Source organism: Ovis aries, chromosome 1 (assembly GCF_016772045.2).
Source record: "Ovis aries strain OAR_USU_Benz2616 breed Rambouillet chromosome 1, ARS-UI_Ramb_v3.0, whole genome shotgun sequence".
NCBI lineage: Eukaryota > Metazoa > Chordata > Mammalia > Artiodactyla > Bovidae > Ovis > Ovis aries.
The window spans coordinates 260,581,947-260,608,233 of NC_056054.1; the positions used below are offsets into that span (position 1 = coordinate 260,581,947).

A 26,287-nucleotide genomic window follows, 5' to 3' on the forward strand; every position below is an offset into this window, starting at 1 on the left:
ATGGGGTCGCAAAGAGTCGGACACGACTGAACTGAACTGAACTGAACTGATTTAAAATGTTGTGTTAGCTTCTGCTGTACAGTTAAGTGAATCAGCTATATGTATACATACCAAACAATGTATCTCCTCTTTAAATACACTAGTTTAAGTGGCTCTCAAATATTAACCAAATTAACCTACACAGCTTTCTCATGAGCGGATGCTGTTATATTCCTGCTCTAAAGATGAGATGATGGGGGAGCATTGTTTGGAACATGTCCATGTTTATAGTAGATGGCAGAGGTGTGCCTTGCCAGTGTGTGTCAAATCTGCTTACCTGTCCACTCTGCCTTCCAGTCCACTCTGCCCTCCCCCTGTGAGCAGCCCTGGAAGGTGTGTGTGTCCTGGGGCTGTGTGACCTCAGACTGGGTGCTTAAACAACAGGCATGGTTTCTCTCAAAGCTCTGGAGGCTGGGTGTCTGAGATCAAGGTGTGGACAGGGTTGGCTTCTTCTGAGGACCAGCCTGTTCCAGACCGCTCCCCCAGCTGTTACTGAATCCAAGGTCACTCTGCTCACTGCACAACAGCTGGATAAATCCAAGAGATGAGATATTAAGGCAAGGAATACAACTTTATTCAGAAAGTCAGCTGACTGAAAAGGTGGCAGACTAATGCCTCAAAATAACCATCTTATTGGGGTCTGGATGCCAGGTTCTTTTATAGAACAGAGATGGGGGGAGGTGAGGAAACAAAGTAAGGAGGCCATCAATCTTGCAAATATCTCCTAGAATGGCAATCCTCAGGCAGGGGATGTGTTTATTTCTTTCATCCTGCCACCCACAGATGGACAGAGGCCTGAACAAAGGGATTTTGGTTTAATATTCAGGCATAGGGGCAGGGTTTCCTGAGGCAGGCCACTTTGTATGGGCAGTGTCCTTTCAGTGAACTAAAGCAACAGGAAGAAAGGTTAAAGAAACAGATCCAAATGGAGCTGTAATTGGCTCTTCCCTATAACACAGCTTCTGGTGGTTTGCTGGCCATCTGTGGTGTCCCTTGGCTTATGGATACTGCATCACACTGATCTCTGCCTTCGTCTTCACATGATGTTCTCCCTGTATATGTGGCTGTGTCCAAACTCCACCCCCTCCCTTTTTTTAAAAAATAAAGACACCAGTCATATTGGTGTATGTCTCTTGTGTCTCCTGCATTGGCAGGTGGGTTTTTTACCACTAGCGCCACCTGGGAAGCTTGGAGAGAGACAATTCACTGCACAACAGATGATGTCTCTGTGAACCTGTGAAAAGCCATTTAGAGCCTAATATGTTTAGATCCTGTTATCCTGAACTTTACACTGCAAGTAATAATCCCCAGTGTAGTACCAGCGCAAGCCCACGCTCTTGATGTTTGGTCCTTGTCTCCAACTCAGACATCCCCAGAGATCATGCAGACAACAAAAATGAAAGCATGTGTGAATACACGTGTCAGGTAGGAGACAGATTGTAGGGGCTTGTTAGGAATCAGACAGCATGTTCTAGCCACACAGAGCATGTGGACCAGCTCCAACTGGTGATTGCCATCAGAAATGGGAGTTCAGGACCACCAGAGCTTTGACTTGTTTCTGTGAATATCTGTCTTTTTGATGGTAAAGATCACAGAGATCTGTGTGTTTTTTGTTTTTTGTTTTTGTTTTGTTTTTGGTTTTAAGTCAGGGTTAACTTATTTCAGCTTATGAGACTCCAAAGAATTTAGCTTATTTCCCACTAATACTACATATGAAGAGGAAGCTAGAATTCAAACCTAACTTGCTTTTCTTACTAGTTTGGAGAATTAAAAACCTTTAGAAAAGTTGCAAGAATAGTACAAGGAGTACCAATGTATCTTCACTTAGACACAACAGATGTGAACATCTCACGTTTGCTTCTCTCTCAGCTTTTCTTTCCCTCCCTCCCTCCTTGTCTTCCCCCTCCCTATCTTCTGTCCATCCTTCCCTCATTCTTTTTACAATTTTTTTTCTCTCTCTTTCCTTCCTTCCTTCCCTTCTTTCCCATTTAAGATTTGCTTGGAGGTTTATGACACTTTACCTCTGAATACCCCAGCATACGTATCATAAGAACAAGGCCATTCTAATTAACCCCAATGTTCTTGGAAGTCAGGATCTTTAATATTGATACAATACTATTATACAATATTCAGTTCATATTCAAATTTCTCCCATTGTCCTTTCTAGATGCTTCCCCACAAGCCGGTATCCAGCTAAAGACCATGTGTTACCTTTGGTTGTCATGTCTTCTTTGCTCTCTGTTAATATCCTGTGGTCCTCCCACCTTTTTTGTCTTTTCTGATAAAAATGTCTTTGAAGGATCCAGACCTTTATTGCAAGAAGCCTTTCAATATGGATTTGTCTGAGTTTTCCCAACATACTTGATGAAGGTCAAATATTTTTGCCAAGTTATGAGTAGTGTCATGTGGGCACATGATGCCAGTTTTCTTGATTACTGGTAATAAGTTTGATCATCTGATTAAAGCAACATCCCCCAGATTTCTCTATTGGAAAGGTACATTTTAGCTTTTATAATTAATATGTAATCTACAAATACTGTGTGAATATCTGTTTCTTGGCAGTCTTCCACCTAATAATATTTGCATTCATGGATAAGTCATTGCCCAAATCACTTATTTCTTTGGTGGCTGTAAAAGAATGATTTTCTGGTTCTACCATTTTTCTATATTTTTTAGTTGTCATTTTTCTGTAATGGGTGTCTTAGGTGACACAGTGATAAAGAATCTGCCTGCTAGTGCAGGAGACATAAGAGACGTGGGTTCCATCCCTGGGTTGGGAAGATCCCCTGAGGTAGGAAATGGTAACCCACTGCAGTACTCTTGCCTGGATAATCCCATGAACAGGGAGTCTGGCAGGCTACAGTCCAGGGAGTCACAAAGAGTTGGACATGACTGAATAAATGAGCACACATATTCTTCTTCAAAGAAGAGACATTGCTGTCTCTTTCTTGCCTTTTTTTTTTTTTTTTTTTTTTTACAGTTTGGTGTGGACCCATTTTTATCCAATACATTGTAATTTACTCCCATCACTATCCATTTTGATATTCTAATTTTGACCAGGGGGAATCCTTTCCAGCTGGTTCTTGTGTCCTGACGTGTCCCTCTTAGTTTCTGAGTACTTGGCTCACTAAGATGTCCCAAATTTTCTTTGCATTTCCCCTGTTCTGGCCTGGAGTTGACCATCTCTCCAAGGAGCCAACCCAGCTTGCTTTCAGGCAATTTATTTTTAATTTTTTTAATTTTTATTTTTACTTTATTTTACTTTACAATACTGTATTGGTTTTGCCATACATTGACATGAATCCACCACGGGTGTACATGAGTTCCCAATCCTGAACCCCCCTCCCTCCTCCCACCCCATATCATCTCTCTGGATCATCCCGTGCACTGGCCCCAAGCATCCTATATCCTGTATCGAACATAGACTGGCGATTCATTTCTTGCATGATAGTATACATGTTTCAATGCCATTCTCCCAAATCATCCCACCCTTTCCCTCTCCCTCACAGTCCAAAAGTCTGTTCTATACATCTGTGTCTCTTTTGCTGTCTTGCATACAGGGTTATCCTTACCATCTTTCTAAATTCCATATATATGTGTTAGTATACTGTATTGGTGTTTTTATTTCTGGCTTACTTCACTCTGTATAATCGGCTCCAGTTTCATCCACCTCATTAGAACTGATTCAAATGTATTCTTTTTAATGGCTGAGTAATACTCCTTTGTGTATATGTACCACAGCTTTCTTATCCATTCATCTGCTGATGGACATCTAAGTTGTTTCCATGTCCTGGCTATTATAAACAGTGCTGCAATGAACATTGGGGTACATGTGTCTCTTTCAATTCTGGTTTCCTCAGTGTGTTTGCCCAGCAGTGGGATTGCTGGGTTATAAGGCAGTTCTACTTGCAATTTTTAAAGGAATCTCCACACTGTTCTCCATAGTGGCTGTACTAGTTTGCATTCCCACCAACAGTGTAAGAGGGTTCCCTTTTCTCCACATACTCGCCAGCATTTATTGCTTGCAGACTTTTGGATCATAGCCATTCTGACTGGTGTGAAATGGTGTAAACTTCCAAACTCATTCTATGAGGCCACCATCACCCTAATACCAAAACCTGACAAAGATGTCACAAAAAAAGAAAACTATAGGCCAGTATCACTGATGAACATAGATGCAAAAATCCTCAACAAAATTCTAGCAATCAGAATCCAACAAAACATTAAAAAGATCATACACCATGACCAAGTGGGCTTTATCCCAGGGATACAAGGATTCTTCAATATCCGCAAATCAATCAGTGTAATTCACCACATTAACAAATTGAAAAATTAAAGCCATATGATTATCTCAATAGATGCAGAGAAGGCCTTTGACAAAATTCAACATCCATTTATGATAAAAACTCTCCAGAAAGCAGGAATAGAAGGAACATACCTCAACATAATAAAAGCTATATATGACAAACCCATAGCAAACATTATCCTCAATGGTGAAAAATTGAAAGCATGTCCCCTAAAGTCAGGAACAAGACAAGGGTGCCCACTTTCACCGCTACTATTCAACATAGTTCTAGAAGTTTTGGCCACAGCAATCAGAGCAGAAAAGAAATAAAAGGAATCCAAATTGGAAAAGAAGAAGTAAAACTCTCACTGTTTGCAGATGACATGATCCTCTACATAGAAAACCCTAAAGACTCCACCAGAAAATTACTAGAGCTAATCAATGAATAAAGTTGCAGGATATAAAATCAACACACAGAAATCCCTTGCTTTCAGGCAATTTAAATGTGACAAAGTATGGTCCAGGGTTTAAAAGGGAAGATTGAAACAAAAGTTCTATTAGCACCAATGGAATGAAACTGTTCAAACCACACACTTTATTAAGGCAATAATGCAACAAAGAGCTCTGGTGTGACTGATGATGCCTTGTAGAAATGGATCTGGGGATGAGCTTGTCTGCAAAGTTTGTCTTTTGTAGGGAAAGGGCAAGGGGCATTCACTTTCCCTTGATGGGGTTTAATTCAGCTGAATTCTTCGTAGCCCGGGACCAGTGAGGTGAGCAGGCTTAATTATGGCATCTGGAGTTCCAACAGCTTCACAGAGGAGAGTGTGATGGATATGTTTCAATGAGTTGCATTTTATTGGACTCATTTGGAGATGGGTAATTTGTTTCTAAATTATTCATCAAGATCCAGAGCAGCTGGTGCCTGGTGGTGTGTTGTGTGTTTTATGCAAGTTTTAGTAGCTGAAGACCTTGTTACCACCTGGGTTAGGGGAGTTGGCTTCTGGAAGCCAAGCCACGTTTATGAAGAGCCGAGAATTCACGAGGCTGTGCTTGTTCAGGCTTCCTCAGGAATCAGATAAAAACATCAGTCCTGTCACCCGTTTCCTAAAAGTGCAAGGAGTTTGTGTTCATTTTGGGGGTAATCCTTTTGAGCCCTTGAGGAAAGTGACATTGACAGCTTAGGAAGCTTGATGAGTTTAAGCCAAAAGTTTGCATGAAGTGCTTATTGATTCTGTAAAGAAAAGCATATTGAAAGGCACATGCTGGTGTCTTTTTAAATTGATTTTCTTGATTATAGAGGTAATACAGACTTTAAGATCACAGACGTACAGACAGCAAGAAGGTGAAAGCCCCTCTCACTCCTGCCTTGGGCCAAGCTCCCTCACCCCTCTGCCTGACTGCCTGGGTCATTTTCTCCACAAACTTACAAGTGTTCAGGCTGTAGACTGTGCAAGTGAAGCCATAGTTTTAGGACACACGATTGTCTTGTAGACTGTGGTGATTCCTAGTGAGATCTGAGTTCTGTGGGACGTGGTCCTTTTGAGAGCAGACAAGAGTGGTGGGTGTGACTGTCTTTGTTGGAATTTGGGCACTAATTGTGTGACATTGGGCAAGTCCTCTGCCTTCATGGCATAGTTTTCTTATGGGTAAAATGAGGGGCAGGGAAGAGAATAGGACACACATTTCCCCTCGCTGGCTGCTTGTTAAGGGAGCTTTAACACTTATGCTGATTCTCAGGCCCCACCCCAGAGTTCTGTCTCAGTCTGTGTAGAATCTGGAAGTCAGCATTTATTATTATTATTTTAAAAAGCTCCCAAATTACTGAGCAAGCAGGATTAGGAGCTACTGAAATGGAACCTTTCTAAGGCCCCGCCTCCCAGCCCAGCCTCATCAGATGCTACTCTTCACAGACTTGATGCCAGACAGCATGGACTCAATTCCCAGCTTGTCTTCTTACTCACAGTGTGACATGAGGCGGGTGACTTAACCTCTCTGAGCCTCAGTTTTCTCATCGGTGAAACAAATAATAATAATAATCCCTACCGTCTAGGGGGGTTATTGGTATGAGAAGTAAGTGGCTTTAAACACCCAGTGCCTGCACCGGAGCCTACAGGACAGGAGAGTGAGCCACGGTTCTCCTTTATTTTGTGGATTCAATGATCTCCCATGTCCTTTCTGGCCCACATAGGAGCATATTTTGCACATTCTGGTAGTGACATTTTGCAGTCATCCTCCTGGTTTTGAGAAAGTCTATGTGCCTTTTTAAAACTCTGAGCACTTCTGTGAGAGCACCTGGGATCTATTCTCCTTTTCTTCACAGATGGGAAAAGGATAATCTCGGAGCTGAGATTAAAGTCACACTGTAAATTCAGTCTTGCAGTCCTTGTGTGCAGGCAGTTATGGGAGGGAATATAGGGAGGAAGGCAGATGGCGTTGATCTTGGAGGTAACCTTACTTAGTCACTGTTTGTGGGTAACAGGTATAGTATACCCAGGGATTGAACCTGGGTCTCTTCCTTTGCAGGCAGATTCTTTATCACCTGAGCCGCCAGAGAAGCCCATAGTATATCCATCCGTACCTGCAAATCTTTCCATCTTGACTCATTGTGCCCACACCCTTTGCTAAGACACAAATCAGGGACTGGTGTCCACTGGGAGTTCCTGATTCTTATAGGACCTGAGCTGCAGCTTTCCAGGCAGGAATTTTCCAGATTAGAGACCCAACGTGGCAGAATAAAGAGTCAGGGACTCTGGGGCTTCCCTGCTCTGAGCGCCCTTGGCCAACCTGTAATGGAGCTTTATCCTGAGTGTTTTATTTGCACGATGAAGGGGTTGGGTAATGGATGAGATCGTTCCAAGACTGTGTTTTCTGTTCCATGTCATGATTTTCATTTTATCAGTATAAGACTGTTGTTTCTCTTTCAACCCACTGTAAATGTGCTCATTTAAAAATTGTTGTTTAGTTGCTCAGCAGTGTCTGACTCTTTTGAGACCCCAGGGGACTGTAGCTGGCCAGGCTCCTCTGTCCATCCGATTTTCCAGGCAAGAACACTGGAGTGGGTTGCCATTTCCTTCTCCAGGGCTCTTCCTGACCCAGGGATTGAACCGTCATCTCTTGCACTGGCAGGTGGATTCTTTACCACTGAGTCACCAGGGAAGCCTTGTTCATTTGAAAATTAGCCTCATACTAAACGTAGATACCTGTGATATATATGCATGTGTGTGCATATATATACATACTGTGATATCAATTAAAAGTTATTATTAAAGTAAGGAAGGAGAGCTATGATTAACCTAGACAGCATATTAAAAAGCAGAGACATTACTTTGCCAACAAACGTCCATCTAGTCAAGGCTATGGTTTTTCCAGTAGTCATGTATGGATGTGAGAGTTGGACTATAAAGAAAGCTGAGCACTGAAGAATTGGTGCTTTTGAACTGTGGTGTTGGAGAAGACTCTTGAGAGTCCCTTGGACTGCAAGGAGATCCAACCAGTCCATCCTAAAGGAAATCAGTCCTGGATATTCACTGGAAGGACTGATGCTGAAGCTGAAACTCCAATCCTTTGGCCACCTGATGCGAAGAACTGATTCACTAGAAAAGACCCTGATACGGGGAAAGATTGAAGGTGGAGAAGAAGGGGCTCACAGAGGATGAGATGATTGGATGGCATCACTGACTCAATAGACAAGACTTTGAGGAAGCTCCGAGAGTTGGTGATGGACAGGGAGGCCTGGTACGCTGCAGTCCATGGGGTCACAAAGAGTTGGACATGACTGAGCGACTGAACTGAACTGAAGGAAGTTTCCTCTGTGTGGCTCCAATCCTAAATTACATCTGTTTACAATGCACACCTTATGCTTTTCCCCTGGAGCAGAGAGAGGGCATAAGTCTTTCTTAGGTGGGAAAGTCTGTGGGAGATTTGACCCCCAGTGTAGTGAGGTAACAGCCAATAGGAAGCAAAAATCTGAGCCGTGTGGTTCCTAAGGTAAGTTGTCATGTTGGTGAGAGCCTGGGGCTTTTAGGTGAGTGCAAGCATCCCTCTTTTGAAGTTGGTGGTTAAATTAAGGGAAACGAGAGGTAGGCAGGGTACAATATCACCCTCTCTCTTTCTTGATTCTGTTTCCCATGCCAGCGAGGTGGCCTCCCTTCCTTCAAATAGACCCTCCCTAGGGTTATCTTGCTGTGCAAGATTAGGGGGAAGATTGTCATGCTAAGAAGCAGCTGACCCAAGTTGGCATGCTGAGAGTTTTTTCCAGCAGCAAAGGAAACGCCCCTGATAGAGCGTTTGAGTAAGTCAACAGTGTGCTGACTTTTTCCAGTAAGAATTTCAAGTCTTTCTCTCGAATCTTGAACCAGACCCACCTCTGCTGGCTCCCTTATAAAACTCCTATTCTTTTCAAACTTCAGTTTGTAAAAAGAGTTCATCAGGCCGAATTTAAGATGAGCACTGCAATCTGGAACATATACACTGGACCTCACAGTGTTTGGCACTTTGATCTGTGCCTCTTGAGTTTCTTAACAGCCTGGTGGGGTGAGAATTGTTACTAACATGTGAACCCAAGGCTAAAGGGAGCATAGGCACACGGTGGCCACGAAATTTGATTGGTTCTGTTGACACAGAGCCCAAAGCTGTCTAAGTCACAAGGCTTCTGAGAGTGGACGGAGTATGAATATCCCAAAGCAGTTCTGGGTTTAATAATTTTGTCATCATATCAGTGGGAGGGGTAATATAGGGGTTCCCTGGAATGTGGCAGTTTGCTTGGGCAGTGTTCACATCTTGACTGCGCTTAGGGATTCTCAAAGTGTGGATCACCAACCACCTGCCTCAGAATCACCTGGGGTGCCATTACAGACCCCTGACTCGGCATTGAGGAAGCTGGCTCTGAATCCATGAGCACAGCAAACATTTCAGGGGATGCTTGGGAGTCTGCTTTCTGTGGAGCAAGGGGACAAGTGATGTTACTCTCTGGATGTGACTGACATTAAGGGACTGGCTTGTTTTTTGATCATATACTGTATTTTATCTCATTTTTATTTTTTTTAATTGAAGCGTAGATGATTTACAATGTTGCGTTAGTTCCAGGTGTACAGCACAGTGATCCAGGTATATATTCTTTTACAGATTATCTTCCCTAAATTATTATACAATATTGAGTATAGTTTCCTGTGCTATCCTGTAGGTCCTTGTGGTTTATCTATTTTATATATAGATATACCCATTTGAATGCAGAATAGCAAGGAGAGATAAGAAAGTCTTCCTCAGTGGTTAGTGCAAAGAAATAGAGGAAAACAATGGAGTGGGAAAGACTAGAGATCTCTTCAAGAAAATTAGAGAGACCAAGGGAACATGTCATGCAAAGATGGGCCCAATACAGGACAGAAATGGTATGGACCTAACAGAAGCAGAAGATATTAAGAAGAGGTGGCAAGAATACACAGAAGAACTATACAAAAAGATCTTCACGACCCAAATAATCATGATGATGTGATCACTCATCAAGAACCAGACATCCTGGAATGTGAAGTGAAGTGGGCCTTAGGAAGCATCACTATGATCAAAGCTAGTGGAGGTGATGGAATTCCAGCTGAGCTATTTCAAGTCCTGAAAGGTGATGCTGTAAAAGTGCTGCACTCAATATACAAGCAAATTTGGAAAACTTAGCAGTGGCCACAGGACTGGAAAAAGTCAGTTTTCATTCCAATCCCAAACAAAGGCAATGACAAAGAATGCTCAAACTACTGCACAACTGCACTCATTTCACATGCTAGTAAAGTAATGCTCAAAATTCTCCAAGCCAGGCTTCAACAATACATGAACCATGAACTTTCAGATGTTCAAGCTGGTTTTAGAAAAGGCAAAGGAACCAGAGACCAAATTGTCCACATCCGCTGGATCATGGAAAAAATAAGAGAGTTCCAGAAAAACATCTATCTCTGCTGTATTGACTATACCAAAGTCTTTGACTGTGTGGATCACAACAAACTGGAAAATTCTGAAAGAGGTGGGAATACCAGAGCACCTGACCTGCCTCTTGAGAAATCTGCATACAGGTCAGGAAGCAACAGTTAGAACTGGACATGGTACAGCAGACTGGTACCAAATAGGAAAAGGAGTACATCAAGGCTGTATATTGTCACCCTGCTTATTTAACTTATATGCAGAGTACATCATGAGAAACACTGGGCTGAATGAAGCACAAGCTGGAATCAAGATTGACAGGAGAATTATCAATAACCTCAGATATGCAGATGACACCACCCTTATGGCAGAAAGTGAAGAAGAACTACAAAGAGCAATGTTGAACAGTTTTTCATGCATTTATTAGCCATCAGGGAAAGATTGGGAAGGTGGTGTGATCCCATTGGGCTCTCCTTGATGAAGGTGAGGTTCTTTATTTGGGGCAACTGAGCCCTTGAAACGTGCTGGTATGACTGGTGCTGAGTATGTAATTGTATATAATTGTATGTAATTTAAATTAGATTAAATTTCAATTTAGACAACCATATCACATGTATTGCAGAGTGCCCACTAAGACATGGCCATGAAAAATCAAAATGGCTTTTCTTATCTCTTTCTTTCTCTCCCCAGCTCTCCTTTTCATTTTGATTGCACTTTTTAAAATTGTCTAAACATTTCTAGAATAATTACAAATTTTCTTACTACTTCTGGCTTGCTTAATTAGTACAATGTATTTTGCATGATGATGGTTTCAGAACCCTATTTAAAGCTGCGTACATCAAAACTCTTTCTAAGGAACATGTCTTTGGCATGAACAACTTGGAAATCACATCATCATTGTCATTACTTTCTGGGGGGAAACACCTTTACAATGTTATAGTACTGCTGGATACATTAACGTAAATAAGATAACACCAACTCCAAGAGTTTTTCAGTTGTTTCCATTCCTGAAAATAAATTGGTGATGAGGCAGACTTGAAACACTGAATAGGTCAGTTCAGTTCAGTCGCTCAGTCATGTCCGACTTGTTGTGATCCACGGACTGCAGCACGCCAGGCTTCCCTGTCCACCACCAACTCCCAGAGCTTGCTCAAACTCACGTCCATTGAGTCGGTGATGCCATCCAACCATCTCATCTTCTGTCATCCCCTTCTCCTCCTGCCTTCAGTCTTTCCCAGCATCAGGGTCTTTTCCAGTGAGTCAGCTCTTCGCGTCAGGTGGTATATGTTTATCACAGGGCATTTTAAATATATTTCCCTGTACTATATAGTAAACCTTATTGTCTGTTCATTCTATGTGTGATAGTCTGTATCCACTATTCCCAAACTCCTAATTCATCCCTCCTCCACCCCCTCTCCCATTTGGTAACTGTAAGTTTGTACTTGAAGCTGTCAGTCTGTTTCCATTTTGTAAATATGTTCAGTTGTGCTGTAGTTTGGATTTCACATATAAGTGATGTCATATGATATTTGCCTTTCTCTCTCTGACTTACTTCACTTCCTGTGATAATCTCTAAGTCCACCCATGCTGCCGCCAGTGGCATCATTTCTCTGTTTTTTGTGGTTGACTAGTATTCCATTGTGTACCATATCTTCTTTACCCATTCATCTGTCGATGGACATTTAGCTTTCTTCCAGTCTTAGCTATTGTGGATAGTGCTGCTGTGAACAAAGGGCTGTGTGTTTCTGTTCAAATTAGAGTTTTGATCCAGCAATCCTACTCCTGGGCATGTATCTGGTCAATAAGTATTTCTTGAGTAAGTAAGTGATATCAGAGCATGGAAACCACTGTTCCAACCTTAGGGAGTGGCACAGCCTAGCTTATCCACCTCTCAGGAATGTTAGAGGCGTTGACCAGAGAATGTTTGGACTGTGTTACTAGGCAGGTATTTATTGGTAGCAATAAATGGATGAGACAGTAATGGAAGATGCTGTAGAACACTGAATATTTAAATCACACTGAAGGGAACTTAGCTTTTGACATCTGGCTGTAGCAGATCCAATAGTTACAATATTGTCGGAAAATGTATTCTAATTTATAGTGTGGCAGATTCAGTGATTACGTACCCTTGACAACGGCAAGCATCACTAAAATATATCTTTTTCTCCTTTCTGCCTTATAGACAGTATTGATAAACCAGGTGCCTCATTGCCTACCTGGGCCATAGTTCTACTTGCCGTGTCATTGTCATTGCTTTTGATCCTGATCATTGTTCTGATTATAATATTCTGCTGCTGTGTCTCCAGGACAGAGAAAGAAGGTAACTTACTTTTGTTCACATAGATTTGTATGTGTTTATAAATTTTTGGTACAAGGATTTGTAGTTCATTAGCTCATCTGCTCTTTCAAAAGATACATTGGCTTTTAGAGTCCTTGAAAGGAAATGCATGAGATTAGTAGAGAAGGAAAGGACTTTCTCATGGAAGGAAGCCTGAGCCCACTCCTCAAGGAAGACAGATCTTCACACCCTGAGAAGGTTAAGAGATGGTTGTGTGTTTATTTGCAAGGCAAGTGTGCTCAGTCATGTCCGACTCTTTGAGACCCCATGGACTGCAGCCTGCCAGGCCCCCACGCCCATGGAATTTTCCAGGCAAGAAGACTGGAGTGGGTTTCCATTTTCTACTTCATTATTTGCAAGGATATAAGGCTATTTTGATGTGTCATTCAGATTCTATGCTGTTTTTTCTTTCTAAAATATTATCCACCTATCTGAGCACATCAAAAGATTATTTTCTATTTTGTAGGATTCTGACTCTCCTTTTCTAGGTGAATATCGATGCAGTGGTAGAAAGAAAAACATGGTCTTCTGTTAACAAAAATAGTACAAATAAAATTAATAAAAATAAGTACACATCTTCTAAATGAAGTCTTTTGAGATACTCCAAGATATGTGAAGGCAGTGGCCTTGTTTGAGGGCAGGCTCAACCTCGGGGTGAGTTAATCAATTTTAGGGTGGGAGTTAGTTCATGGTTTTGGAAACCACAGGCACTTTGTTATATGGACTCAGGACTACCCAAGGTAGTCACAGGACTACCCAAAAGGTACCTCAAGGTACCACTCAGGACTACCCAAGTGTTGAGTGTTTGTCCATCTTTGTCTTTCTTTCCTAAAACCTCCATCTACTCCTATTTGAATATTTAAAATTTTTTTAAATTTAAATTTATTTGTTTTAATTGGAAGCTAATTACTTTACAGTATTGTATTGATTTTGTCATACATCAACATGAATCTGCCATGGGTGTCCACATGTTCCCCATCCTGAACCCCCCTCCCATCTCCCTCCCCATACCATCCCTCTGGGTCATCCCAGTGCACCAGCCCCAAGCATCCTGTATTATGCATCGAACCTGGACTGGCGATTCATTTCATATATGATATTATACATGTTTCAATGCCATTCTCCCAAATCATCCCACCCTCTCCCTCTCCCACAGAGTCCAAAAGACTGTTCTATACATCTGTGTCTCTTTTGTTCTCTCACATACAAGGTTATCATTACTGTCTTTCTAAATTCCATATATATGTGTTACTATACTGTATTGGTGTTTTTCTTTCTGGCTTACTTCACTCTGTATAATAGGCTCCAGTTTCATCCACCTCATTAGAACTGATTCAAATGTAGGCAGAGTTTTGCTGTTTGGCTACGTGTCAGTTTAACTGTGCTTTTAATTTTACTAGCACTATGTGACTTGATGAGCACTTTCTGCATGTCTGCCAGGCACCATGTTATCTATCTCTTTCACTTGGACTAGCTCTCTTAGCGAGATATTTCATGTGACGTGCATTGTCCTACCTTAACTGGGCTACTTGCCTAGACTTAGCTCCTGTATGGGTTTAGTTTGTCCTTGGAGAATTACCGCTGTGCTATACCTCTATTCAGGCTTCTGTGGTGGCCCAGTCACCTGCCAATGCAGGAGACACGGGTTCGATCCCTGGGTTCAGAAGATCCCCTGGAGAAAGAAATGGCAACCCACTCCAGTACTCTGGCCTGGAGAATTCCATGGACAGAGGAGCTTGGCAGGCTACAGTCTATGGGGTTGGACTTAGCAACTAAACAACAACATACTTTCATTCTCTAGGAAACAGAAATGAAAAGTAGCGAACCCTTGTTGACCCATATTTGATGGAAATTTGTTTTTCCTTGGGATTTATCCTGTATGTCACAGATGCATTATTAATGAATTTTAATGAAAACTATGGATAACTTAAATTTTAATTCAAAACAGACTAGGATTGCTTGTTGCCTTCAGATTATTGTTTTTTTGCTTGTTGCCTTCAGATTATTATTTTTGACATTAGCTATTGTGGTATGGTTGAAGAACATTCTGGTTATTTGGACTTCTGCATCTCCTAGGCTTTTGTCTGCTCCACACCAGCCTAATAAGAAGGTCTGGTCCACATGGATTATGCACCTAGAGATCCTCTGATTCTTAGTTTCCTCATTTACAAATGAAGATAAGTCCTATCCTAGAGATTGGTTGTTGCTGTTGTTGTTGCTAAGTCACGTCTGACTCTTTGTGACCTCGTGGACTGTAGCCCACCAGGCTCCCCTGTCCGTGGGATTTCCCAGACAAAAATATTGGAGTAAGTTGCCATTTCCTCCTCCAGAGGATCTTCCCAACCCAGGGATCGAAGTCATGTCTCTTGCTTTACAGGTGGATTCTTTACCACTGAACCACCATGGAAACCCAGAGACTGGTTAGGAGAATTAAATAAATTAACATAATAAAAGTTTACATGATCTGTCCTAGAGTTTATCTTTTATCTATCTATGAAAAGCTGATTCACAGTGGACACTACACTTCACCTTGACATAAATGTAGGGGATCCAGCCAAGTGCTTCCACATGGTAATTATTTCCATGCTTTAAACTGTTAAAATTCAAGGATTTACATTTGAATCAGTTCTAATGAGATGGATGAAACTGGAGCCAATTATACAGAGTGAAGTAAGCCAGAAAGAAAAACACCAATACAGTATACTAACACATGTATATGGAATTTAGAAAGATGGCAATGATGACCTTGTATGCGAGACAGCAAAAGAGACACAGATGTGTAGAGCGGACTTTTGGACTCTGAGGGAGAGGGATAGGGTGGGATGATTTGGGAGAATGGCATTGAAACATGTATACTATCATGTAAGAAACGAATCGCCAGTCTATGTCTGATGCAGGATACAGGATGCTTGGGGCTGGTGCATGGGGATGACCCAGAGGGATGTTATGGGGAGGGAGGTGGGAGGGGGTTCATGATTGGGAACTCATGTACACCCGTGGTGGATTCATGTCAATGTATGGCAAAACCAATACAGTATTGTAAAAGTAAAATAAAGTAAAAAAAAAAAAAAAGTATTTTCAAGAAACTTCCCTGGTGGTCCAGTGGTTAAGACTCCATGCTCCCAATGCAGGTGGCACAGGTTCAATCCCTGGTTGGGGAACTAGGATCTTGCATGCCACGTGGTGTGGCCAAAAAAATAAGTAAATAAGAACAAACAAAAAAATTTCCAGTGCTCTGCTTTTTTGGTGCCTGAAGAATTCTCAGTGCTGTTCCTGGTTTCTGGGGACTGACTGAGGATGGCTGGGGACCCCACTCAGCATGGCCTGGAGGCTTTGGGAATCCATCCTTCTGGAGCAGTGGGACTAGGGGTCCCTCTCCTTCAGACTGAACCTGGCTGGAACACAACAGCATCCTCTGTCACCACAGGGAGACCAATCTCTCCCTTTCAACTCAAATAAGATTGCTTCTGAGGTTCAATTTGAGGTGTCAATCAATAACATTGTTAGAACTGAAAATAAGTGAGAACATTATCCAAAAATAAGGAAAATGAATATTTTTTGGATCTCGATAAAGCAAGATGGATAGGGCACTAGACAGGAAGATGAAGATGCAAAGCACACTGGTTTTAGAGCCAGATGGGCTGGGGCTACTGTGGGGGGCTGTGTTACTCCCCATCTTGAAATGCCAGATTCCTTCCACCCCAAGAATCCATTGACTAAAAACACTAGCAATTTAACAAGAGCTTTTGAGGGGTAGGCAGAAGTATATGAATGGATACTATTGGTACATATTGACTGAAAATGTCTTTTAGAATGAAGAACTATAATGCTTAAGCAATATAATTCCTTATCTGTTAAAAACAGTTACCCTTGCGCAATAGTATCTAGTTTGTTAAAAATATGATAATGCTAACACTTACCTCTTGGATTGTTGTAACGACTAAATGAAATAACACCTTGCATAGCACTGGCACGATGTCTGGACAGGTAAGCACTGAATGATTGACAGCAGGGACGGGGAGCACAGAGTCCTCCTGGTGAACTAATGCAGTCTCTGTAACCTCAGGAATCAGATTCAGTACTAAGTACATACTGGGCCCCTACTCTATTTCAGGTACCCAGGTATCATAAATACTTCTATTTATGATAGTGAACAGTGAATTCTACTTTCCTTATGTTTGAAGTCATTTGGTAGTTCACTGTTAGGGAGCTAAATACCTGTTGGATCACAAACACTCAGTAATGTGAGTGTTTAAAATCAGGGGCCTATAAAAATTGATGTGATTTTATTTTAAGAATAACTACCCTGATTTTGCTAATGTAATTTTGTTCCTTTTCTTTCTTTTTTTTTTTTTTTGCAGAATCTAGTTATCAAAGTGAAATAAGGTAAGTCTGAGATCACGTCAATTTTCTGAAAATAAAAACAAATGAAAATCAACCAACACACACAGCTGCGGGATTCTAGGACTATATTACTCAAAATAAGGCACTAAAGTGGGTAACTCTGAAAAACATGTATGCCAATCACCAATTCATAGGGCGATATTAACTGTAGAATAAAATAGGTGGGTTCCTACTGCCTATGTTTGACTTGCTCACTTAGGAAAGTGGAGTAGATTTTTACTTGGTGTCTGGTAATTGCCACTCTTCCCACAAGAGGACACTCTGTACCGTGACTGGTACCCTCCTGCTTTAAGTCATGGCTAGGGATCTAAGGACCATTTTAAGAATCAGGCAGAGGTCTTACTGGAACTTCCAGGGCAGTGGAGACAGCGAGACCAGCTGGGTTGCTTAAGGCAATGAAACTGACTAGGCAGACAGGTTAGGAGTGTTCAGCGCTCACCACCCCAGAGGGAGGGATGGAAACATTCCTGCCCTTCTCACAGCTGTCCAAATATAGCTGCAAGCATTTTTAAGGTAACTACGTCAAGGACTTATAATAATCAGTTTAAATGTCTGCAATATTTACATAATTATAAATGCAGTCAAGGGAGGGATTTCTAGGCAGTGATGGTTTTGTTGGGAGTGTTAAAACCATATCTAGTTTTCAGTATCTTATTAGACAATTTTAATACATGGAATGCTACAATTTAAAATCTCTTCTGGGTACATGTGGTGAAGGAAGTTGTATGTAATCATCATTAGCTCATGAATGAACATCCTTTCAGGTAAATATTTGCACATACCCTTGCTTGTTTCCCTTGCTTGATAGTCAATTCATAGTGGTAAAGCATAAATATTTTAAAATCTTTGGATATCTACTGCCAAACTTCCTTCCCCTGGGAAGCGGTACCAATTTTTGCTTTATTTCAGAGGCAGACTTTTTCTCTGAAGGGCCAGATAGTAAATCTCTTTGGTTTTGTGGGCCACATGCTTTCTGTCACAGCTACTCAACTCTGTTGCTCTAATAGGAAAGCAGCCACAGGCAATATGGAAGCAGACGAGTTCCAATAAAACTCTATTTATAGAAGCAGATGGGGGCCCAGATTTGGTCTTGGGTCATAGCTAGCCAGCCCTGCTTTATTTAGTCATTGGTTTCTGAGAGTTGAGTATCAGCCACCTGGGGGTTGGAGTCCATGGACCTGTCATAATAAAGTTCTATTTCTTCCCATAACGGGACTGTGTGAGCATACAGGAGTCTATGTAGCCATCCTGATGGGTATGAAAGTCCATCCTGATGCTGGCCACCCTCCAGGAGCCAGGGCCTGAACTTCAGCCTTGTGTTAAGTTCTTTGTGTGTGAATGCACTGGGCGGACAGTGAGACCCGAACATCCATTGCTGATGAACACTGGCTTTTTCAAATGGTCTAATTCTAGGAAATCTGCGACTGTGAAGACAAGCAAAGACACTGTTGGGACAAAGTTGAAAAGTGCAAATGAAAACTATGGCTACCGTTCAGATGAGCCAAAGACCACACGTGAGTGGCTGGGTTTGGACAGCAGTGAGATCTGGAAGGGAGAGTGTCGGAGGAGGCCCACCGAACACCAGTTCTGAAGACATCTGCTTAGCTGTTGGCGGTCATTATTTGGGGTGTAATTTTTAGAAGTCATTCCAGAACTAGAAATATTCTAGGAGACAATAACAGTAAAAATCCACCTGTTTATCTAAAGCTAAAAGAAATTGAGGTAAAAATTTGTTTTTAAAAATAATTTTTCAATGGTTTTTTTTTTAAATTATTCTACCTTAAAGTGTGTGAGGAGGCATTTTAATACATTGGGGTAACTTCCCCAAAACTTCAGTTAAATCTGAAACTCAGCAAGAAATCTTGCCTTTTCAATTCGATAGTCATAATGGGTTGTCTTTAAAGCCACTGTCACTAGTGAAGGACAGAGGCAGGATCTGAACCAAGATCCTTTTCAAAGCAGTTGAGAGAGAGACTGTACAAATTACCCCTTAGAAGTTGGGGGCTGGCCCTAACAATTTGCCAGCAAAACATATTCCACAGGAAGATTTTTGGTTCATCGATTCTTGCAGAGATGCTCAAAACTGTTTTCTCCACTGAGACTGGGACTCTATTCTTGGTAGCCCTTTCCTTTCCATTCTTTTGTGCCTCCCTCCTATGTACATTCCAAACTGTATGCTTCAGATTCAAAGGAATATCACCAAGCATGGACAATTTCCTTGAATAATCCCATCATAGTCTCGTGCAAAGTTTCCTGTGATAGAATATTTATTCATTAGTATTTAGAGTGATAAATCAAGACGCTTGACCAAAACTGTGGCCCAAACTGAATCTCTCTGGCCCTCTTTTCCCACTGTGTCTATTTCCCTCCATCAGCTGTTAAACGTATGGATTCGTCTTGTTTCTGAATGAGACTAACCTCTCAAGAAAGGAATCGATTTTGAGTCCTTTTGCTATATTTTTATTTCATTTGAAAGATAAATCTCTAAAAGTATGTCCCATCAAGTAAACTTTAAAAAAGCCGTTTGTGGTTAGGAATGATTGATGCCAGGGGTACTACATAAAAGTATTTCTTTATGCCGTCAGAGTTGTTAGAATAGGCAGTGGGGTTTGGGTCACTTCTGACTCTAAAAACATCTTCTTTCTGTTGCAGAGCCAGCTTCCCTCCATGCCAAGTCCTCTGAAGCTGGTGTTCCAGAGCAACGCAGCAGTAGGCAACCTCATCAGGTGATTCAGACCTTCTCCCCCTTTTGGACTTTTTTTTTTTTTTTTTTGCCGTTAAACACCCTTGCCTCATGGCAGGCGATTATGTTATGTTCATGATGGACAAACGTGGCATTTTCCCACCTCTGAGTCAATGGGACAGTGTTGGGGAACGGGGCCAGAACACATAGCATCTCTCGCTGTGGAGCAGGTTTTTTGGGAAAAGACCAGAAGTGTAATTGTTGACTGGTAATATTGAGGAGTCTGTTAGACGTCCACACAGAGATGTGGGATGTGCAGACAGATGTGTGAGCCTGGGGCACCAGGAAGAGCATGATTTTTAAAAAACTTTTAGTTTTTTCTCATATGTTTTTTAAAAAAATATTTATTTTAACTGAAGGGTAATTACTTTATAATATTGTGATGGCTTTGGCATACATCAACTGAATCAGCCACCAGAACACGTGTCCCCCCGATCCTGAGCTCCCTCCCACCTTCCTCCCCACCCCATTCCCCTGGGTTGTCCCAGAGCACTGACTTTGGGTGCCCTGCTTCATGCATTGAACTTGCACTGGTCATCTGTTTCACATATAGTAATATACATGTTTTAATACTGTTCTCTCAAATCATCCCACCCTCACCTTCCCCCACAGAGTCCAAAAGTCTGTTCTCCTTTGCTACCTTGCATATAGGATCATTGTTTCCATCTTTCTAAACTCCATATATATGCATTGATATATAGTATGCGTGTTTCTCTTTCTGACTTACTTCATCCTGTATAATGTGCTCCAATTTCATCCACCTCATTAGAACTGACTCAAACGTGTTCCTTTTTATAGCTGAGTAATACTCCATTGTGTATATGTACCACAACTTCCGTATCCATTCGTCTGCCAATGGACATCTAGGTTGCAGCTGTGTCTCAGCTATTGTAAACAGTGAGGGCAGAGCACAATTGATTGCAGGTATTTCTGGTTGCTAGGCAACTTTTGATGGGCACTACTCTCCAAGGGACATTAACATAAAGGAAACCACCCATGAGGAGACGTGGAGACACAGTTCATCATTTTCTGACACCGAGTCAACATTGGTTATCGTTCGAATGAATTAGAGTTCATATACAGAATATATGGTTCTTTATATCCAAAAATCATATTAAACAAATGTGTATATGTCAATCCCAATCTCCCAATTCATCCCACCCCCTCTTCCCTCCTTGGTGTCCATAGGTTGTTCTCTGAATCTGGATTAATATATATATTCTATTGATACGATGTGTAGAACAGACAACTAATGACAACCTACTGTGCAGCTGAGGGGGCTCTACTCGGTGCTCTGTGGTGCCCTAAATGGGAAGGAAATCCCAAAAGAGGGGATGCATGTATACGGGGGCTTCTCAGCTGGCTCAGTGGTAAAGAATCTGCCTGCCAGTGCAGGAGACACAGGATATATGGGTTCTATCCCTGAGTTGAAAAGATCCCCAGGAGAAGGGAATGGCTACCCACTGCAGTATTCGAGCTTGGGAAATTACAGTCCATGGGGATGCCAAGGGTCAGACATGACCGAGCAACTGAGTACAGATGCATGGGTATATGGATGGCTGCTTCACTTCGCTGTACAACAGCAATTAACACAGCATTGTAAAGCAACTATAGCCTAATAAAAATTACTTCAAACAACAAACAAAATACAAATGTGTGTATAACCAGGACCATATTCTAATTTGTGCATCTTCAAAGGAGAAGCACTTAGATGCGATTCTGCCCGAGTGTCCCCAGTGGGTGTTCTCCTCTGCTAGATTTTGGGAAAGCCAGACACGCAGCTTGGGGCTCTGACAGCTTGTGGATCACATAGCCTTATCTCTGTTTGGCCTCAGAGTTGGTACCTGCCTGAGGCGCTACTGCTGAGTGCGTGCCTTCGAAGACCCATCCTTCTCTCCTGGCATTGATGTTCACTTCAGCTTCCAGCTGGCTGCCGGCTGTAATATGCCTCCCTGCAGTTGAGACCCAGCTCCATACGTACATCTTGCCAGGGACATGTGCCTCCCAGGCCTGTGCAGGGAAGGGGACCTTGATGGATGCTCAGCCACCTATCGAGAGGAGCTAAATGATGCTGTTAGCAGCAACCAAGGTAGCCAGGCGGGAAGATGTATGAGGGGTTCAAGGCACAGAAGCAGATGGACCTGCGTGACAAATTGTGAGCTCATGGTATGAGTTCGCGCTACTGCCTCAGGCTGGGTGACAGAGAATAGAGAGGTTAAACTCTTCCCATCAAGCTGCTCCTGTGGGCACATGTATCTTTTGGCTGTAGCGATGTAATAGTTCCCCCTTTGAAGGGCCAGTGTCTCTTGACTTACGAGGTGGTGGGTGAAAGGGAGCAATTGCCAGGCTGTGATGGGCGTTTCCTGTCAAGACCCCATGGACCGGACCTGAATGGGCACTGCGTGCTGATGAAGGGGCTCTCCCTCGGTGTCAAGCATGGTCACCCCAAGGACACATTTAAGCCAGTCATTACTTCAGTGGCCTTTCTGCGGTTACATGGCTTGTGTCTTTCCACCAGAGAAGTCACAGGGCTCAGGTCTGGGATGGAGGACGGGGCAAGGGGGAGGAGATACAGAAGGGGGTCATGTCCCATGTCCCTGATATAAATGAGGAAAAAGAGGGACTACAGTTGTGCTTGTATACAGGAGGATGGCGTTCGGAGCTCTGAGCGGACACTCAGTTCAAAGTGTTGCTTTGAAAATATACAGGGAGACATTTAATTTAGTTTGTTTTCCAATTTCTTCATCTCTTCTTCTTTTTTTTTTTTTTGATGTTCTTTCTCAAGCACAGTAGAAAAGCTTTTTCATACATATATAAATAGTATGTATAACATATATCTTAGAAAACATGAATTTTTGCCTAACTAAAAAACTTATGACGTTTGACTCCACTTGTTTGACTTAGTATGAATGAAATGCTAGATTCCAATTAAAAAAAAGAGATGCACAACAAGCAACAAAGATTTACTGTATAGCACAGGGAACCATAGTCAATATCTTATAATAACCTACAATGGAAAATAACCTGAAAAATAATATATGTGTATATGTATAATTGAATCACCTTGCTGTGCACGTGTAACATTGTAAGTTAATGGTACTTCGATGAAAAATCTATTGATGAAAAAAACATATAGGGAGAGAAATTTAGGATGTTTCTTCTTCTTAAACATGTAATAAGTTAGATAATCTATTGGTAGAAAAAGAACAGTGGCCATTGAGGTGCTGGGCCCTGGGGGCTGGTAACACGCCCTGTGCTTCTTGAAGTGTTTGTAAGGTTTCTAGGCAAGCAGGGCACCTCAGCCAGAGCACCAGGTTTCTTAAGAATCAAAGAGGATGCAAGGAAGATGAACTATTTTTGCCTGAGCTAGAAACTGACAAAGGGTTTTTAAATAGCTGGATTTTTCTAAGTGAGGGAACTTAGGACAAGCACATTTCTGAAAAGGTCCATCTTTGATCCTTAAGCAAAAGGTGCCTTGCAGGTGTGGGTCCAGGCACTGTGTCCTCATTGCCCATTTGGGAAACCTGGATGTGAGGTGTACCGTGGATTATGCTTCCTATGAGGCCCTTAAAGGAGGGAAGAATTGTGTTAGTCACTCGGTCGTCTCAGACTCTTTGCGACCCCATGGACTGTAGCCCATCAGGCTCCTCTGTCCATGGCAGTTTCCAGGCAATAATATTGGAGTGGTAGCTGTTCCCTTCTCCAGGGGAATTCCCTGACCCAGGGATCAAACTCTGGTCTCCTGCTTTGCAGGCAGTTCTTTACAACTGGGCCACCACAGAAGCCCTATAGGAGCGAGGGAACAGACAAATATCATATGATATGGCAACTATGTGGAATCTACAAGGTGATACAGATCGACTCATTTACAAAACAGAGTTGCAGACATAGAAAACGCAATTATGGTTACAAAAGGGGAAAGTGAGAGGAGGGATAAGTTAGGAGTTTGGGATTAACGGGTACACATCAGTCTAGATAGATAACCAACAAGGACCTTCTGTAGAACACAAGGAACTATATTCAATATTTTGTAATAACCTATAAGGGTAAAATAATCTATGAAAAGAATCTGAAAAAATATACGTTTAGATGAATCACTTTGCTGGACACCTGAAACTAACACAACATTCTTATACTCCAATTTAAGAAAAAAAGGAGGAGGGCGGGAAGAAGATGGTCCATAGAGGAAAGGGCTGGGCTTTCAGTAGTTCCCTTCCATGTCCTTGTTCCAAAGAGGACACAGTCCTGCAAGTGGTCATCTGGCCCCTGGAGACCCTCCAGGTGGTCAAGCCACAGCTTGTAGGAGCAGGTCCAGGCCACCCTTAGTGAGGGGTTCCCTTAGAACTTGCCACAGCCAGGCCTGCAGCTGGTCTGTGCGGCCGCGTGTCCCACTCTGTCGGTGGTGGGGACCCTCCTCAGAACTTCTTAGGCCACAGAGCAAGGACAGTACACTGTGATTTCTTTCCTTGTGGCTTTTGTCCCTGTGCAGTGACCCCTGCTCCCTGGAAGACCCAGGACAGGCAGCTGAGGGTCAGACCCCCGTCCCTTGTCCTTCTGTCCTGCCCTCCTCTCCGCGGGCCTCCCTGGGACTCAGTTTGCTCACTCTACTGTCTGTGCAGCTGTGGGGGTGTCACCACCCACCTCAGGGGCCCAGAGCAGGTACCCAGTGAGATTTCTGCCCAAGAGCTGGCTGGTTAGACTTCAGAGTGGTTGACTACGGATGACACAATTTTACAGAAAATCTGAGCTAGGCTCAGGTCCTGGGCAGCCTGTGAGTTAAACGGAGAGATCTCGGGTTGTGAGTCAGCCTGCAGCAAAAGTGTGGCCCGGGCTCCTCACCACAGAGCTGGTTGGGTCAGATGCCCGTCCTGTGGATGGAGACAGGGTGTGTATGCAAGAGCAGCTAAGGCTCCTGCCCTGGGTCAGCGGGTCTCAGAGCTGGGCCATCTTGCCTTTGACTAGTCCAGCATCTCATGAGTCCACCTGTGTGTGTTCTCCCCACTCCGCCTTCTCATCTCAGCTGATGTCTTACTTACCCTCCACATCTTCAGGAGGTCTTAGGTAGTGGGAGGCCGTGGACTCCGTGCAGTCTGGCACGGCATTCTGGATGCTCATTAAACACTAATTCCCTCTACTGGAGAATGTCCTCAACACCCAGCATTATGCTGTCACGAGCAAAGTGACACCAGGAGCTTGAGTGCTTATAGACTGCTCACCACAATGCAATCAGGACAAAAATACTATTTGACCAGAGTAGATGAGTATGCAATGTTTTGTTTCGGGTCCTTGAAGACAGCTGCATGATTCCAGGTCAAATGGCCATCTTGCTCCTTTGTAATTTTGGTCCCTCAGGGTTTCTTCAAGACTCTTGTTCAAATGATCGTTCAAATGATCCAGGGAATGGGGAGCCTGAAGGGCTCCGGGTGCAGTGCATAGGGGAGTCATCGGTGTGGCCTTTGGGGTACCCAGGTTCCTGGTCCCCCCCACCGTGGATCTCCTGGCTCAGCCCAGCTGGTGGTGGGGCAGCCTGGGCATCTCTGCATTTTAGAGCCAGTGGAGGGGTTTCTGACATGTGGAGGGATTGAAGGGTTATTGCCCAAGACGGAAATGGCCTTGTAGGTGGGGAGAGTGGGATGTTGCCAAAGTTTGACGTGGCTACTTTGTCATTTCACCCTGGGCAATACTTATGATTTGCTCAGAGTCCCAAGACATTCATATTAACCGCACTGGGCTGGGATTTACTGGACCACTGTCCAGGACTGATGCTGCCTGCACACCATGCGATTCCCAGGTGGCTCAGCAGTAAAGAATCTGCCTGCTAGTGCGGGAGATGCAAGTTCCATCCCTGGATCGGGCAGATCTCCTAGAGAAGGAAATGGCAACCATCTCCAGTATTCTTGCCTGGAGAATCGCATGGACAGAGAAGCCTGGCGGGCTGCAGTTCATGGGGTTGCAAAAGAGCTGACATGACTGAGCGACTAAACAGAAGCAGCAGCACCCTTGCTGGTGTCATGTGGACCCCTCTACAAGGAGAGGAGGCCCTGGGGTCTGTGACCATACCTGCTCAGAGTTGAGCACAGGTGCCGAGGAGCAGGCAGTTTGGGGAGTTACTCTCATCCTCCCTTCAGTCCCACCCTGAGTTCTACCATCTGTATCTACATCCCCAGGCTGCTGAGAGCATCCACATGCTGCGTCCTCATTGTGTATCACCAGGCATGATTTTAATTACAACTTACGCTCAGCAGTTACTGGAACGGGAGCCTGGCTCCTTAATACTTTGTGTGTGTGTGTTAGTCACTCAGTCGTGTCCAACTCTTTGCGACCCTGTGAACTGATTCCAGGTTCCTCTGTCCATGGAATTCTCCAGGCAAGAATATTGGAGTAGGTCACCATTTCCTTCTCCATGGGGTCTTACCAAGCCAGGGATTGAACCCTGGTCTCCTACATTGCAGGCAGATTCTTTACGGTCTGAGCCACCAGGGAAACCCTCTTTATACTTTGAGTGAGTGAGTGTCAGTTGCTCAGTCATGTCCCACTCTTTGCGACCCCATGGACTATAGCCTGCCAGGCTGGG

At 43.1% G+C, this 26,287-nt stretch overlaps 1 protein-coding gene across 7 annotated transcripts in view; it reads left to right on the forward strand.

Annotated features, from left to right (window-relative positions):
• Positions 1-26,287, forward strand: part of IGSF5 (immunoglobulin superfamily member 5) — a 52,574-nt gene that overhangs the window by 20,012 nt on the left and 6,275 nt on the right. For 4 of the 7 annotated variants that reach the window (XM_060395995.1, XM_060396007.1, XM_060396010.1 and 1 more), the window contains 4 exons: positions 12,411-12,548; positions 16,928-16,952; positions 18,384-18,484; positions 19,623-19,696. In XM_060395995.1, the coding sequence (XP_060251978.1) occupies positions 12,411-12,548; positions 16,928-16,952; positions 18,384-18,484; positions 19,623-19,696 (338 nt within the window). Of the gene's footprint in view, positions 1-12,410; positions 12,549-16,927; positions 16,953-18,383; positions 18,485-19,622; positions 21,361-26,287 lie in introns of those variants that run through there. The other 3 variants (XM_060396005.1, XM_060396015.1, XM_060395999.1) reach the window with 2 other exon arrangements.